At 36.7% G+C, this 15411-nt stretch overlaps 1 protein-coding gene across 4 annotated transcripts in view; it reads left to right on the top strand.

Annotated features, from left to right (window-relative positions):
- Window positions 1-15411, top strand: part of LOC132148950 (histone deacetylase 5-like) — an 81316-nt gene that overhangs the window by 7433 nt on the left and 58472 nt on the right. For 2 of the 4 annotated variants that reach the window (XM_059557763.1, XM_059557762.1), the window contains exon 1: window positions 6408-6625. The exons of 1 other annotated variant lie outside the window; for it this stretch is intronic. In XM_059557763.1, the coding sequence (XP_059413746.1) occupies window positions 6592-6625 (34 nt within the window). In that variant the 5' untranslated portion in view covers window positions 6408-6591. Of the gene's footprint in view, window positions 1-6407; window positions 6626-7051; window positions 7164-15411 lie in introns of those variants that run through there. One more of the 4 variants, XM_059557764.1, reaches the window with a different exon arrangement.

Raw genomic sequence — 15411 nt, 5'->3', positions numbered from 1 at the left:
ATTCCCTTGAAATTGTTATTGTGATTTATTAAATACGATTATAACAATTTACATTGAATGATGTTTATACCATTGTTTGATGCAACTGCATGGCATATTTTTATATGAAAACACTAACTGAAAACCGTTTAATGCTTTTTTTATAGTATTAAGCCTCAAATGTCAACTATACATCAGATTGGTTTCTTCTTTAAATTATAAAAAAAGGTAAAAATATGGGTGGTATTATAATGTTATTCCTCAAATTAAAATAATGGGAAAACCACTTAAGAAAACATGCAGAAAGAAAAAAAATGCATCAGAATAACAAGTGGACTTTGAATGATTAATTTCTGCTTTGAACGATTATGTAATTGTGGTATCCATAATTGTAATCACGATTAGAAATGCGATTAATTCTGGAGCCCAACTAAAGGTGTAAATATTATAGATCTTAAATGTTGTAGTATGTTATGAACATGCTTGTTGCTTGACGAAACATCTCTTGATTATCTGTATTTGGTTAAATGAGTGTTTACTCCGGCTCTCAGCTTTGAATCTGAAGGGTCTCCTTTAAAATCAAGTCAAACAAACCTCTTGATCTCATCTCAGGGGAATGACGCAAGGGCTTTTGTCTCTGCTGTCTCCTTGGGTCTCTTCTTGGGTCACCAGGCAGCTCTCACCTGATTCTTGTGGAACAGCTCACCCATTGGCCTGCAATCGAATGGTCCGCTTATTCCCCGCCGTGTCTGTCCCAGGAGGTGATGGGGAGTGCAGCAGCATGCTAAATCTGTTGTACTATTTTAGTCTTCACTAGGGCTGTCACTTTTAGTTCGAAAATCGATTGCACAATCGATCGGACCAACCAAAAAAAAGTTTCGAAAATGAAAATAGGGAATCGATTTTAACCAAATATGTACACTATTAATTTTAAAATAATTAAACAATTAAAAAATATAGATATAACAAAACTCACAACCAAGCAGAAAAAGAAAATAAAGAATTCCGAAAGTGCAGTATGCCTTGCTTAAGCTAGACAGAAAATACCAGCAATTTTACGCGCCTATAAGACCCAGTGACGTCGAAAGCGACCTCTTATGCTGCGTTCACACCAAACGTGAATAGAGCGTCTGGCGCGAATGATTTCAATGTTAAGTCAATGTAAAGGCGTGTTTACGCGCGTATTGAGGTCTCGCGGCGCGGTAGACGCGAATTCGCCTTGTTACAGGAGATTCTGAAAGTTATGAAAAGGACCATTACAAGCTGACAGCGACCGGCTTTTGTGGTGGAAAATTGGCAGTAATACCCCCACCTTGCGCAGCTGTACCCGAGTGTCCCTGGGACATCAGTGCGGTCGGAGCGCGTCTTCTCAACAGCTGGACATATAGTAAATAAAAAACGCTCTGCTCTGGACCCCGAAAATGTTAATCAACTTGATTTCCTGTTCAATAAATTTGTAATGGCCCTAGCCTTTTTGTGCGTTTCATGCCTGCCTAGTGCCGCCTAGCCTAAGTGTCGGTTACGTTCAATAAAAAAAACACACATGGCCTGTTCTCAAGTCCATTTAAAGTTTCATTTTTTAAACAGTTGTTTGAAATGGATTGAACCATTATTTAAAATAATCTTGGAGATTTTTGAAATGCCTAAATCATAAATGCAGCCGGGTTGAAGCCTGCAGTGATGTTTTTCTTTTGTTATGACAGCCGTCCCCTCTGCATATATATTTTTTCGAGAATGTTGCACTCCTGTTGCTGTTTGTTAATCTGCACAAAACTTCATGCCAATAAATAAGAAATATTGCTGACTTGTGCGTTTCCAGCGCTCTCTTTACGTTCGTCCGTTATTTGACGTTGAAAAAGGAAACATCTTTTTTTAGACATGGGAAAATCGATTTTACAATCCATTTAATGAACACTTATGTCTTAAAAATCGAAAAAGATTTTTTCACAAAAGGGACAGCCCTAGTCTTCATGTCACTTGCATAATGCAAATTTCTGTGACCGCTTTCTGCAGCTCTTTATGGTTTTTGTGTGAGTTAGAAAATAAACCGTAGTCAGGATAGATGCTTTATATGAACTGCAAGAAAATGAGGATGTAAATTGTCGATTTAGAAGATTGTATAATTTTAAATTAATGTTTTGGGTCACATAGTGATTTCTAATTTTATTTTACCTCTGTGAGCCAGTTTATGAAATGATCCTGAATGGTTATTCTTCATGTTATTCTTCAGTTGGTTCTTTTAAAGGGGTCATCGGATGCCCATTTTCCACAAGTTGATATGATTCTTTAGGGTCTTAATGAAAAGTCTATAACATACTTTGATTAAAATTTTTCAATCGTAGAGTAAAAAAAAACTTTTTACCTGGTGTCAAACAGCTCTGCAAAAATAAACCTGTTTTTTGAATGTTGATTTAAATGTTAATGAGCTTTGCTGACCCCGCCCCTCTCTTCTATGGGGTGACGAACTGTGCTCTGAGAGACTGTGTATGCTAACTAGCACGTTATTAGAAACGGCGATTGCAAAGATTCATTAAAAACCCTTATGCTCACTTCTTCTTGAGGTGAAGCTGGATCACGAATGATTTGCGAAAACACAGACACATTTAGGTAGATTGGGAGCACATTCCCTTCACAAACAAAAGTCATCCACTGCATCTTCAGCGGCTCAGATGTCAGGAGTAAATGACGACTGCTATGTTTATTATAACATCCAACAACAGAACACCTCGATCACTATGGAGCCATTCTTGTCTACATCTGCTCCCGCAGTGAAACAATGGCGGTCGGACTGTGACAGCTCACACAGGGTAATTCTAAGGTAAGACAGCACTGTCAATCAACTATCATGGCCTTCGTCCGTGTGACGTCAATCAGACAAGAAGCTGAGAACGGCCTGATTTGAAAAAGGGGATATTATTTTTAGGGATTAAATAAAAACCACTGGGTGGATTTATAGCATTATAGGGTAGATGTGTACACTCACTGCCAACACACATTTATGTTCAAACAACATGTAAAAGTGAAATTAGCATCCGTTGACCTCGTTAATGAATAGTTCGAAAACGCGCTACTGGTTTGAATCAGTCCAAAACATTTACGGAGGTTAAATTCGGAGAGAATTTATTTTTGCTTTTATTTGATTTAACTTGTATTTTACTTCAATGGGCCAATTCTTTTTTTGAATCAAAAACAGTGTAGCCTGAATCCTGAAATGATTGACTCTTATGAGTTATTTTAATAAATAGCTCTAAAAGACAGTTACTGGTTTGAATCAGTCTGAAACATTTACTTAGATAAAACTGAGAGGGAATTTATTTCATATATGAGCGAAACCGACATAACTGAAATATAAATAATTAAATCTGAATCAAATCTGGAAATTTGTATAAATCATCTCTAGTGAGATACTAAGGCCTCAAGAAGCAAGAACAACACTAGACAACAAACATTTTGAAGACGTGTGTCACTATTTTGTGACAGATGGAGAATTAGTGGACCTGGATGGTCTGGAAACCTTCATTCAGAGTGATGCGTGAGGGTTTAACATCAATCGCGGACTCTAGTGTGCGCTAATCAACACATCTCCACCCCCACGGTATTCACACCCTCGTTGAGTGACTGGTGCCTTCTCATATTCTCAGCCGCAAAGAAAGAGAGCTAAGTACCTCAGGAAGGATGATTCTCTCAAGCGGGAGTATTGACAGGCCAGCCAGTGTTAAACTCTCCTCAAATGTCCCATCCATCCAAGACCATTAAACGCTGATCAGTGCTCTGGCAGCAAGCCTGACCGTTTGTACGAGAGTGGAGAGGGAGAGGCAAAGATTTGGGCAGGAGGAGCTTTCAGCTCTTCCATTAGATTTATTTGCAGATGGAAACTTTCCAGAATGAATCTTTTTGAACTTCATTTCTGTGGTTTTATGAGAAAATGTGAGTTGTGCATGCCATTTAGTAGTACTGTGTCCTGAGTGGTTTTTATTGCATTTCTATGTGTTTTTAGGGTGGTTGCTAGTTAATTGTTTGGTTGTTGTTAGTTAATGATTGCTGTTGTTTTTTTAAGTATTAATTTCCCCAGAGACATGCCACTTCCTCAATCCTCCATACAACTATATAAGGAAAACTCCTAACGGCAAAGATGGCGGTTGTATGCACATGTCCCGCCCCTCCTGCTGGAAAGCCAATCATCTGCTTTTAACAGTCAAGCCGGGAAACATTTAAGCCTATCGTCTGGTTCCACTGAAGCATGCGCACAGTTGAGGTTTTGCGACAGCGGAGATGATTTGGCGACAGCGAGTTGTGGTGTGTGCAAGATCAGATGGAATCCACATAAAAGAGGGTGATAACAACGCGAAGACACCGGACTACCAGTTAAAGCATTTTATATCGACCACAAATATACCTTACATTCTAAGTAAAAGACACCGGCATTATGGATAGACATAAATTAAGTTGGTGTCGTGAAGCCTTGCGCATACATAGTAAAAGTATAAACTGTGGAGAAAAAGGCATTTTAAACCTTATTTTGGGGCAAAGTCATTAAACGTTTTCAGCGATTCTTATCATATTTTACTGCTGTTTCTATACATGCAGTTTTTATGTCCCGGTGACCATTGAAAGTGCAGTTCTGACTCTCTGCCCGTTCATTTAGATAGGAGCCTGGTCTTGTTAGTCTGAAATAGCTGCCCGGAGGCGTTGCCAAGATGGCGGCCGAGTGGCACGACTTGCCTAAAAGGACTTTGATCTCCCTTATTGGCAAAAAGATATACAAATATATATATATATATAACATTTATGTGTAGTTGTTGATATTTAATTGTGCATGTCATGTTCCTTGTTTTTACCCTTGTCTTCATCTAACGCTCAGTTAATCTTTAAATACACTAATTTGCAATAAAACAAACACTATAACACTTAACACTATTCACTGTCATCTTTAGCAAATCTCAAAATGAATATCCAATTTTCATACTATACTACTGAAAATTTAAATGTTGTGTTTATATATATATATATATATATATATATATATATTTGTTTTTGTGCCATTCTGTTGTTTATGCATGCAGTAATTCATTATTTACATTTTCTCATTTAATTATAAAAGAAACAGCTTTGATATTTTAGCTCATTTTTATTTGCGTTAAGTGTCCATTCTATTACATCTTTCATGACCTGATTTGGTGGACATCAGAAATGAATGTAGGTTGTGAAACTTCACAAACACACTTCTAAGGAACCGTCATGTAGACCTCCATTATGTTAAGCCACATTCTTTGAGACTCATAACTTGGGGATTTGCAGTTTGAGATTAGCAGTCGAAACATTACGCAAAAGAAACCCAACAACCGTACATTTCTGGCCAAACTTCAAATTACGTTATAAGTGCGTCAAAGCAAACTGCACAAATATTTCTGACATTTATAAGTCACTCATTACGGTTTATTGGATCTGAGATGATAACACACACGCGTTCATACAGATAATGATTCATTTAAGTAGGAACTCTACATACCTAGAATACTGTTGACCACTCAATAATTAAAGAGAAGTGATTGATTGCATTAACTATTCCATACCAAAGGAAATATGCTCTAGTCGTACTAGGTCATTAGACAAATTACTATGCTGGAGGACAGACAGCATTTGCATGATTCAGCCAGCAGGAGAGGCTACTGTCCCAGTGCAGGCAAGACAAGGCAACTCGAAGCTTGCTGAGCTGCTAATTTGATTTATTGCAAATTCATTAAATAAATGAATAAAATAAAATACAAATTTTTTTTTTTAAGTCTTTGCATATTGTTTAAAAGTGTCTTGCAGATGTGTGCACAGAAACATTTTTTTGTTGATGTGTTGTTTTGCATACAAATGTTTAAGAATGTTAAAATTCCCAAACCTGAATGCTTTTCGGTGCATAATATTATCTACTTGAATGCTTAACAGGCCTAAGGCTTAGGAAGTGTGGGCCAGTGTTTTTAATAATCACTAAAACTAGACGGTCCAGAACCTTTCTCTTCTTTGCTTGGGGCAGGGCTCATGGTCGAATGATAAGGCAGCATGGGTAATGTGCTACCCTGCTGCATATCCAGTCGCTGCTAGGCAGCGTGGGTATTGTAGTGCGTCTCCACTGACTTAGAGGCAGGGTGAGTCATCCATTAACATCCTCAGGGTCTGTTTTGAAAGCGGCACATCCGACCCTGTTATGAGCGCAAAATTCAGACACAAGCATTAATGACTCTTACAAGCCCTGTTAATAGCCAGCTAGGGGACTTTATTCTCTCTTTGAAAAACAAATGAGCTGTTTTGCTTTAGTTTATGTTATTATTTAAATGATTTTTGCTTTACAGACAGAACACAGCCTCATTCTACTGAATCTTGCATTGCAAACCTTCTCAGACCCATTAACTTCAATGTGTTTGTGTCTCTTGCAGTGAGGGTGCTCAGCCAGCCATCACAGCCCTCCTCGTGAGGTCTAAAGTCATGGCTGACGCCGAGGACCCCCTTTAGAGCTTCTTTAGCTTGCCTCGGAAACCAGACGAACCTGAGTTTGCACATTGAGGTTTATCCAGAAAGCATCTTTTCCTGCTACTTAGAGAATTTCAGAGGCAGAGAAGACGCATGGCGTCATCCATGAATTCTCCAAACACACCCGGTAAGAGATTTTGCTCATTCGTGTCGATGCTTGCTAATGGATTTTTGTCTCATTTGATAAAACTTCCAGGTGTTTGCATGTTTAATGGAATGCACTATGTGACTTTTGCCCAGTGTGCAGGAGGCAGCACTAGTTGCTGAAAGTCAAAGCCAGTCTGCATATTTTTTTGTGTATGATGGCCACATATTCGGTTATTTTTTTTGCTTCTGATTTTGATGTCCAGTCTGAGGATATCAAACGTGTTTGATATTTTAAGGCAGTTGAAGAAAATATTCTTTACCATTTGTCATGCGTCTCTTAGAAAAGTGGCGTATGTGAGATTGTTGTGTTTGAAAGTCTGGTAGTGTGTGATCCTCAGTCCTTTTTCTCTGTAACCATTTACAAAGTCAGCAAGTGTATGATGCCCAGTGTTTTAAATTTGTTTAGTTTGTGTGGTATATTCCAGTCTCAGTTCCATTCTGCTAAGTTGTACAGTTTTAACTCAAGAATCAGCCCCAAAGTCTTCAGAATCAATCTGGGCCTACAAAGAAGAGCTGCAGTATGTGAACGTTTGCATTTTCTGATTTTGATAGTGCTGTGCTTGTGAAGTGTTGTTGTTTTCCCTGGATTGACTTGAGTATAAAGATGAGTATAAATCTGTTCAAGCACAATTTGGTTGCATTTTGTTCAGCAACTTTTGTGCTTTTCCTTACCCGACTTGTGAGGACAGTTTATTTGATTGATTGATTGATTTGGATAGCTCAGTGTATATTTTAGCTTTTATTGTTAATTTTTCTGTTTTCAGAACTAACATTAGTCAGCTGTACAGTCACATATTTTTACATTTTGGCTTCTTATTCTTATTGATTGATTGGAAAAAAACAAGCCCATAAACTGTAATGGAAACAAATTTAGATGATTGGATGCTATTCTCTACCAGTAGCTGCATTGTTTTGATAATATAAAAACCACAATTTACCAATTTACCTGGAATTAATGGTTTATTGCAAATTGTTTTGCAGCTGTGATATATAGCTTTAGTCCTCACTGTATGAAACTCTTTTAAGCATCTAAAACCCTTAATTAAATTAAAACTGTGAGCATTATTTTAGTCCATAAAATGTGGTCATATTTTAAAATCTGCACTGTAACTGGTGACAAGGCATTATTTGGATGTACATGTATTAGCGCTGTGTTAGGAAAACAAGTGATTAGCGTAGCTTTATTTAAATGCGCTTGTTGTTATAGTAGTAGTAGTGCAACGTGACTCACAGCTGTAGCAATTACAGATCACGTTTCGAAGAAGATTTTTGGTCTTACAGTGGCCGAGTAACCCGTTGTTATGATTGTGTGCGTAATTGCATATAATTGTCTCGTCTCAGGTGAAGCTTGTTTCTTGACTTGTTACTCAGTCAAACAAAACCTGTGGATTTTGTCCCTCTTCCTACATCTGTTGGCGTACTTTGCAGCTTTCTTCTCATCCTCGCCCCTTTCTTTTCCCTTCAGCCCCCTCTTAATGCTCCTTTAATTCATACCTTTACTTCGGCTCTTTGCTCGCCCCCGCTCTCTCCTCCCCAGCGCTCCTCGCTTGCCTCTTTCTGACTCTCTAGCGTTTAAAATTAGAACCGGTAACAACCTCTATTAACCCTCTGTCCCCCTTATGACGTCTTTGAATGTCAGTGGATGCCGTGGCAACCTTCTACGCTGTGCCCCACTCCACATCAACACTGCCCGAGGACTCTTCGCTGATTGGCCCATTTGCTCGCTGTGATGCAAACTCATTGGTTCTTTTACGTGTGCTTTCTTTGTGATTGCCGATGTGATTGACATTTTATTGAGTGTACAGCTCCAATAAAACCAGCTCAGGAAGGTGCTTTTAATATATAACAGCAGATGGAGTGTTGTGATTCTGTGGCTAACATTGATGCAAGTACTTGGTCTGTCTATTCAGCTAGCAGGTATCGAGTCATTTCGTATTCTCTAGATGATCTTTTTTAACACATTGAGGAGTGTTACTTAATATTTTTTAGAAGTGCTATTACTTTTGAAAACCACTGTGAACGACAGTGTCATAATGAGCCGAAATTTTTTAGAGTTTGGATTTTACTGCTGTGATTGCAAGTTACAACACTTTGTGAATTGAGCTCCTGTCTTTGATTACTTGTAACACAATCATTTGCCATGAATGCATAGGCCAAACAGAAAAACTTATCGGCCAATGCCGATATTTGAAAAATATCGGCCGATATATCGGTCGACCACTAATGTGTACTGTTACACCCCTATTCGTATTATATTATATATTATATTACATTGCATATATTATATTATATTATATTATATTTTTATATTATATTATATTATATTGCTGTCTTATATTTGATAATTTTTGTATTTTATAATTTTTTTAAAAAATACATTATATTTTAATAATAAAAATACTATTTAATTAAATGTAATTTTATTACCTTACTTTGTTTTCAATTAGACTTTGATTTAATGATTGTACTTGATTAAATGGCGATTGTGAGGTGAACGTGAGATGCACAGCATGGCAAATATGAAAAGTTGTGGTCTGCAGTGTCAAATAAAAAATAATAATGAGCTGTTTACAATATGGTTAGGTTAAAGAATGGAGGAATAGTTTTGATTATTTTTAGTTGTAATAAAAATAGTTTATAAGACAAATAGTTGAAAGATTTGTGATTTTTTGTACATTGCTGACTGTCTTGTATCTAGGAATGCAAAATATATCAGTACCATATAAGTTCTCGGCTAAAATTAGTTAACACTAGTAATTCAAAACAAAGTTAACACTGTTAAATGTAAATTAAGCAAACGTCTAAAGGAATTTCCATTCTTTGTACATTATAATATTATGATGCCAAAATGTATGTGTAGGATTTAAAACTATTTCAGATATTAATATTTAATTTGAACAAAATAGCATAGCAGTTTTACTAGCATATAAATAAGAATAATTATATGTACCAGAATCAGTGCATTCTTACTTGAATTATTTTATTATTGCTGTTATTTTACAACAACTTAATGTAGGGCCTTACGAGAGCTCTCTGTCATAGTTTAGCCAAGTGCTCCAAGTTGAAATAATCAGCTATCATCATGTTAATCATCTCAAGGTTTTTTTGATGTTATGCAGTATCAGAGGACCTCGCTTTGCTTGTCTCTGATGATGTCCAGTAAGCCTGGAGCTGCATGTGATCCAGAATATGCAGGCCCATCAAGGAAAAACAAGTTTCAATCCATTCAGTCATGCAGCGAGGTCTTTTGTTCTATTGGGGACATGTCGTACAGTTCTGTTCCTCCAATGAAAGGTCATTTCATCTACAGAAGCCCCTGTAATGGGCTCCATGCTTTTGCAACAGGCAAGTTCAAGCGTTTTGCACTCTCGCTTTGTGTTCAATTTTTTGGGGGTTATGTGTCTTTAAGGTGTTTTTTTATATGTTCTTTTTGAACTTTACTGCATGTCCATGTCTTGCTGAAGTAAATCCGTAGTTTTTGATATAATACAGGTGTCTTTGACGAAGCTATCATCGTAACACAAAGGTTGTGCAAGCACATTCAGAGATGCTGTGGAGTGACAGAAGAACATACTGCTTTCTTTATTTTTATCCCCCTTGAATATTTAATAAATTCTTTCTTAAGTTTGGGTTAGCTGTTATCTATTTTGCAAAATCATTTATAAATTAATGTACTAGCATTTATTTAATGACAAAATGCTCTTGATGTCAGCTTCCTTACTTTTGTTTTAATGTGTAGGATGGTACCGTTTGGCCAAAAAAGTCATATTGCAATTTATTTTGGCAAATATGATTGTGATTATTTTTTTATTTTATTTTTTGCTTTAGTTATCAAAATTATTATGGTTAGATATTATTATATTATTTATTTATTTAATTAAATCACAGTTTTTATAAAATAATTCTATATAATTTTAAAAAATATTATTTTCTATGAAGATTTTTATTACATTAAATGTTATTACATTTTGTTTATGAATTAAATAACAGATTCTGGTTTAGAGCTTAAGATCTTTGCCCAAACCTGACGGGACCCGATGGAATCGGTGATGTGTTCGATTAGCGCGAGAAAGATGTGAAAATGGATGCTGAGTAGGTGTAACGGAGGCTTGCCTCTGGCGATTGTGTTTTGGTTGCACCAGCAACTAAAGCAAAGTCTGAGGTGTGGAAAAAGTTTTGACCATGTTTATAATGAGTGAATGATTACGCACCATCAGTGAGCGCAGGAATGCACTGAACGCTATCTACAGTGGATTCAATCATTTTCCAAAAACATGTAGGCTTAGCCTAATCGCTGTGAGTAATAAAGTTTTTTAAAATGAAAACTAAATATTCATTGAGTCTTAAATGCATAATGTGGACAGAGTATATATCTATAATGTTGGCATTATTTTTTTATTAAATGTCAGCTGCTAGTGGCGAAGCAAATCTGGAGCCTTTATCTTAATTTCGTTATTGCCAAATACCCATCTTAATTTAAAATTTATCTTAATTTAATTTGTTAAAAAAGACTCGTTTTTATTGGTGCGTTGGTCTATTTATAGGCTAAAGGAGCCTATGCCTATTTGTTAAGATGTCACAGATGACTTATTTTATTTCTTTATTCCAACTTCCAAGTGGTCTAGTCTACGTTAGTTATTAATAAATTATGTTAAAACATGAATAAATGACTCATTTTTGACAAAGGCAAAAGAGCTGTGTGCGTGCGCACATTTGAATAATGTCGGTCTGTAAACGGGTTCGAGCTTTTAAAAAGCTGTCAATCAAAATGTACTTGTCGGGCCTAACTTTTAAGGCCCGATTACTGCTCTATTCTGGTTTAATGATTCCTTTTTTACAAGATGTAATATAAGTCTCAGGTGTCCCCAGAATGTGTCTGCGAGGTTTTAATACCCGACAGATCATTTATTATATAATTTTGAAAATCCCTATTTTGAGTGGAAGCAGAAATGCGCTGTTTTCGTGCATGTATCTTTAAATGCAAATGAACTGCTGCTCCGTGCCCCCTTTTCCAGAATAGGGCTGTGCCTACAGCTCTTACCTCAAATACTCTGCCAAACAACATATGTTTGGTTTTAGGGGCGTGCTATATCATAACCGTCCACGAAAATACCAGTATACATTTTTACATGATTAAAAAGTGTCATATCACAATTTCAATGATATAGCAATGCAATAATGTATCACACCAAACTGAGCTCTTCTTCGCTTCCTCCCGTGCCTGAACGAACTAATACACCTCGCAAGTTTAAACGTACAAGCACAACAAGACATGAAAAGCTTAATTATGCACCCGTGCGTCTACAGCCATTAAACACTGAATTGAGTTTTGTCTCTACTTGCTCTTGAAATGACATACATACAAAATTGTCACCTTGAAAGTATCCTAGAAAAAATGGTCGGTTATGTCTTAAGTGAAAGTAAATAGTTGCAAAAAAATGGAATGTGTACCATATTGGATGTATTATCTCTTAAAGTGACCGCGCCAAATTTACTAGCTGCTGTCAGTGTCCTTAATGTTAATCCAAGAAATGAAATGGGAGAAAACCACTCACTGCTTTTTACTGAATTACTTTGAAGTTTTAACAAGAAATCTATATTTCATTTATACAGACTAAGCAATGCTGTTTATTTAAGTATTCAGTTTCTGTACCTGGACACCTACAAACATTGTTGTGACGAGTGGGGCGGGGGCGGGGCCGAGAGCCGTGGGAACAGAGCGAGGCCGGTGGAGTGATTGGAAATGAGCGACACCTGCTCGACCCACAGGTCTCGAGTCCCACGGAGGAGGATCGGAAGGATACAAAAGAGGAGCGATGACAGTGAAGGATGAGAGAGGACCAGGCCTGGGCTTTATTTTGTGTTTTGGTTTTGTTTGTGCGTGGCAGTCGTCCGTGAGGGGCTGTCGCGCTGTTTTGTGTTTATTTGGTTATTAACGCTTTCATTTGGATGTCCGCCGGTTCCCGCCTCCTTTTTCCCATAATTGTGAAGTTTTATATTGTTACACTGGCCGAAACCAGGGAGGAAGGAGGGGGACGCGCTGCCAAAGATCCCTCGCCGCTGGGTTGAATCCACGGTGCCATCGAGCAGGGCGAGGGAGTCTGCCGCCGTGGACGCTCGAGGCGGTGGGCTGGAGTGAGTTGCCGGGGACGGACGAATACTGTCCATGTCCAGAAAGGTAATGAAAACATCATCAAAGTAGTCCATGTGACATCAGAGGGTCTGTTAAAATTTGTTGAAGCATCGAAAATACATTTTGGTATTTTTTTTTTACTTTATTCAACATTGTCTTCTCTTCCGGGTCTGTTGTGAGCGCGTTCACGACGCTTCATTGACGCTGCTGACGTGTTTTCTGTTGCGCCCAATAACAAAGATAAAGTCAGCAGCGTCGTGATCGCACTCACAACAGACCCGGAAGAGAAGATAATGCTGAATAAAGTCGTAGGTTATGTTATTTTTGGACCAAAATGTATTTTTGGTGCTTCAACAAATTCTAACTGACCCTCTGATGTCACATGGACTACTTTGATGATGTTTTTCTTACCTTTCTGGACATGGACAGTATACCGTTCACACAGCTTCAATGGAGGGACTGAGAGCTCTCGGACTAAATCTAAAATATCTTAAACTGTGTTCCGAAGATAAACGGAGGTCTTACGGGTTTGGAACGACATGATAGTTTTTGGGTGCTTTTGGGAAACACACCTCAGGGTGTGCCCTTCTGGCAGGCATTCTTCCGGTTTTGGTAGCCAGAAATGAATTTAACTTGACCAAAATAAAAAAAAGACATCGGCTGAACTTTACTGTGGAAAAAAACAGCATGATCATCAAAAACTAGTAGCATATCTGGATGTAACGATTCAATAAGCTTATGATGCAATAAAATTCACAATACAGATCACACCATACAGTTTTCTTACAATTTATTTATATATATATATATATATATATATATATATATATATATATATATATATATATATATATATATATATATATATATATATATATTTTTTACAAAATGAGATTTAAGACAAATTATAAATGAAAATGTGTCCTTTTATTATTAGACAAAAGACAAAATGCTGCATATTTCTTTGTGACATTGAAATGTTAAATAAAACTAGCTTGAAATTTTAAAACAAATTTTAAATTAAAAAAAGCATACAACTAAAAGAAATATCTAAATTTAAACAAGAAAATTGTCTGTGCTCTATTTTAAATCAGAGAAAACCATTTGAATTACTATCCAAAAATAGATGCTAAATACATGTTATTTGCCCTGTATAATAAAAAAAATAATTAAAAACAGAATGATATGATTTTACCTTTTGTGAATGAGACACAAATGTCACTCTCTGACAGCAGGTGCCACTAATGGAACACCAGGGATTTAAAGGCTGCTGCACCTTTAAGACCGAGTGCACGAATCCTATATAATAATGCATAGGATATTTCTTTCTCCACTGTATACGTTCACTTAAGACATAACCGACTGTGTTTACGAGAATATTTACAGAGACAATTATTTTGAGATAATTTTTTGTCTATGTGTTCATTCAGAAGCAAGGATACGCGAAAGACGAATCAGTTCTGTTTAAGCGCATTGTGTGAAACGCTGCTCTCAGCGCATGCTTTGAATGAGTGCGCACAAGCTCTGAATGCGGGCGAATGGTTTAAAATGTTTGAATCGGCAAGATTTAGAAACAAGTGCAAACAATCAACTACGATCCGTTTCACCCCTTCAAGTGAGTGAACAATGCGAATCAAGTTAGGAATTTTACATCACTATTCAAGATAGCCCGTCGGGCTGAGCGGTGATACATTTTGGGTCCCGACTGGAAAACACAATAGCCCCGGGATGTCGGCTAGCGATTTTACGAGCCCTGCACCTCAGATCTATCCAGTTTGTGAACCACAATGGTTTCGTTAAACAAAATCTTTTTTTTTTTTTTTTTAAGATTGACTCAAAAGAAACATCTGTTCACGAATCGAATCATGAACTTGTATTACCGAGCCAAAGATGATCTATTATTGAAAATTTTGAATGAATAAAGACTTCAGTCATCTTTAAAGCACATAAAGCTATTGTCTGACTTAAACTTTTATTTCATGTATGATTCGTATGGATCTGTTAACTGAATGCAAAGTGTGAATTCTAGAAGAATGTTTGTGTCGTGATTATGAGCATGCTCACTAGGAGTTGCTAAATGAACAGCTGCTGCATGCTCTTTTTTTTTTTTCAATGGAAAATCAGTGGCGATATTGGTTGAAATCCCCAAACTGTTTACTAAAATATTAAATTAATAAATGACATCAAAATAAAAGTAATCACTGGTAACCTAAAATACTTTTCAGATGTAACTGTAATCTGATTACCCCTTATTTAAAATGTAATTATAACGAAATATAGTTACTCATATTTTGTATTTTAAATACGTAACGCCATTACATGTATTTTGTTGCTCCCCAGCCCTGGTCATATCTGTAAAAGAGTGCATCGTGTGTGGAAACCCTTGAGTTCTATAAAATATATTTTTTGTGGATAAACTAAACTGTGTATATCCACAAACATCATAAATTCTCTACTGAAAGCATTTGCTCAATCACATTCTTATATCCATTTACACAACCCCAAATGCTCTAAACATAGCATTTTCCAGACATAATGGCAAACATTAAATGTATGTGCATGTGCTATTCTTCATCCATAATTTTTTTTTTAAACCTCTATTTCCATTTGCAACTCAACTTGCATTATAATGA

Source organism: Carassius carassius, chromosome 9, assembly GCF_963082965.1.
Source record: "Carassius carassius chromosome 9, fCarCar2.1, whole genome shotgun sequence".
Lineage (NCBI taxonomy): Eukaryota > Metazoa > Chordata > Actinopteri > Cypriniformes > Cyprinidae > Carassius > Carassius carassius.
The sequence above is the reverse complement of the archived record's forward strand: the minus strand, read 5'-3'. Positions and strand labels throughout refer to the sequence as shown.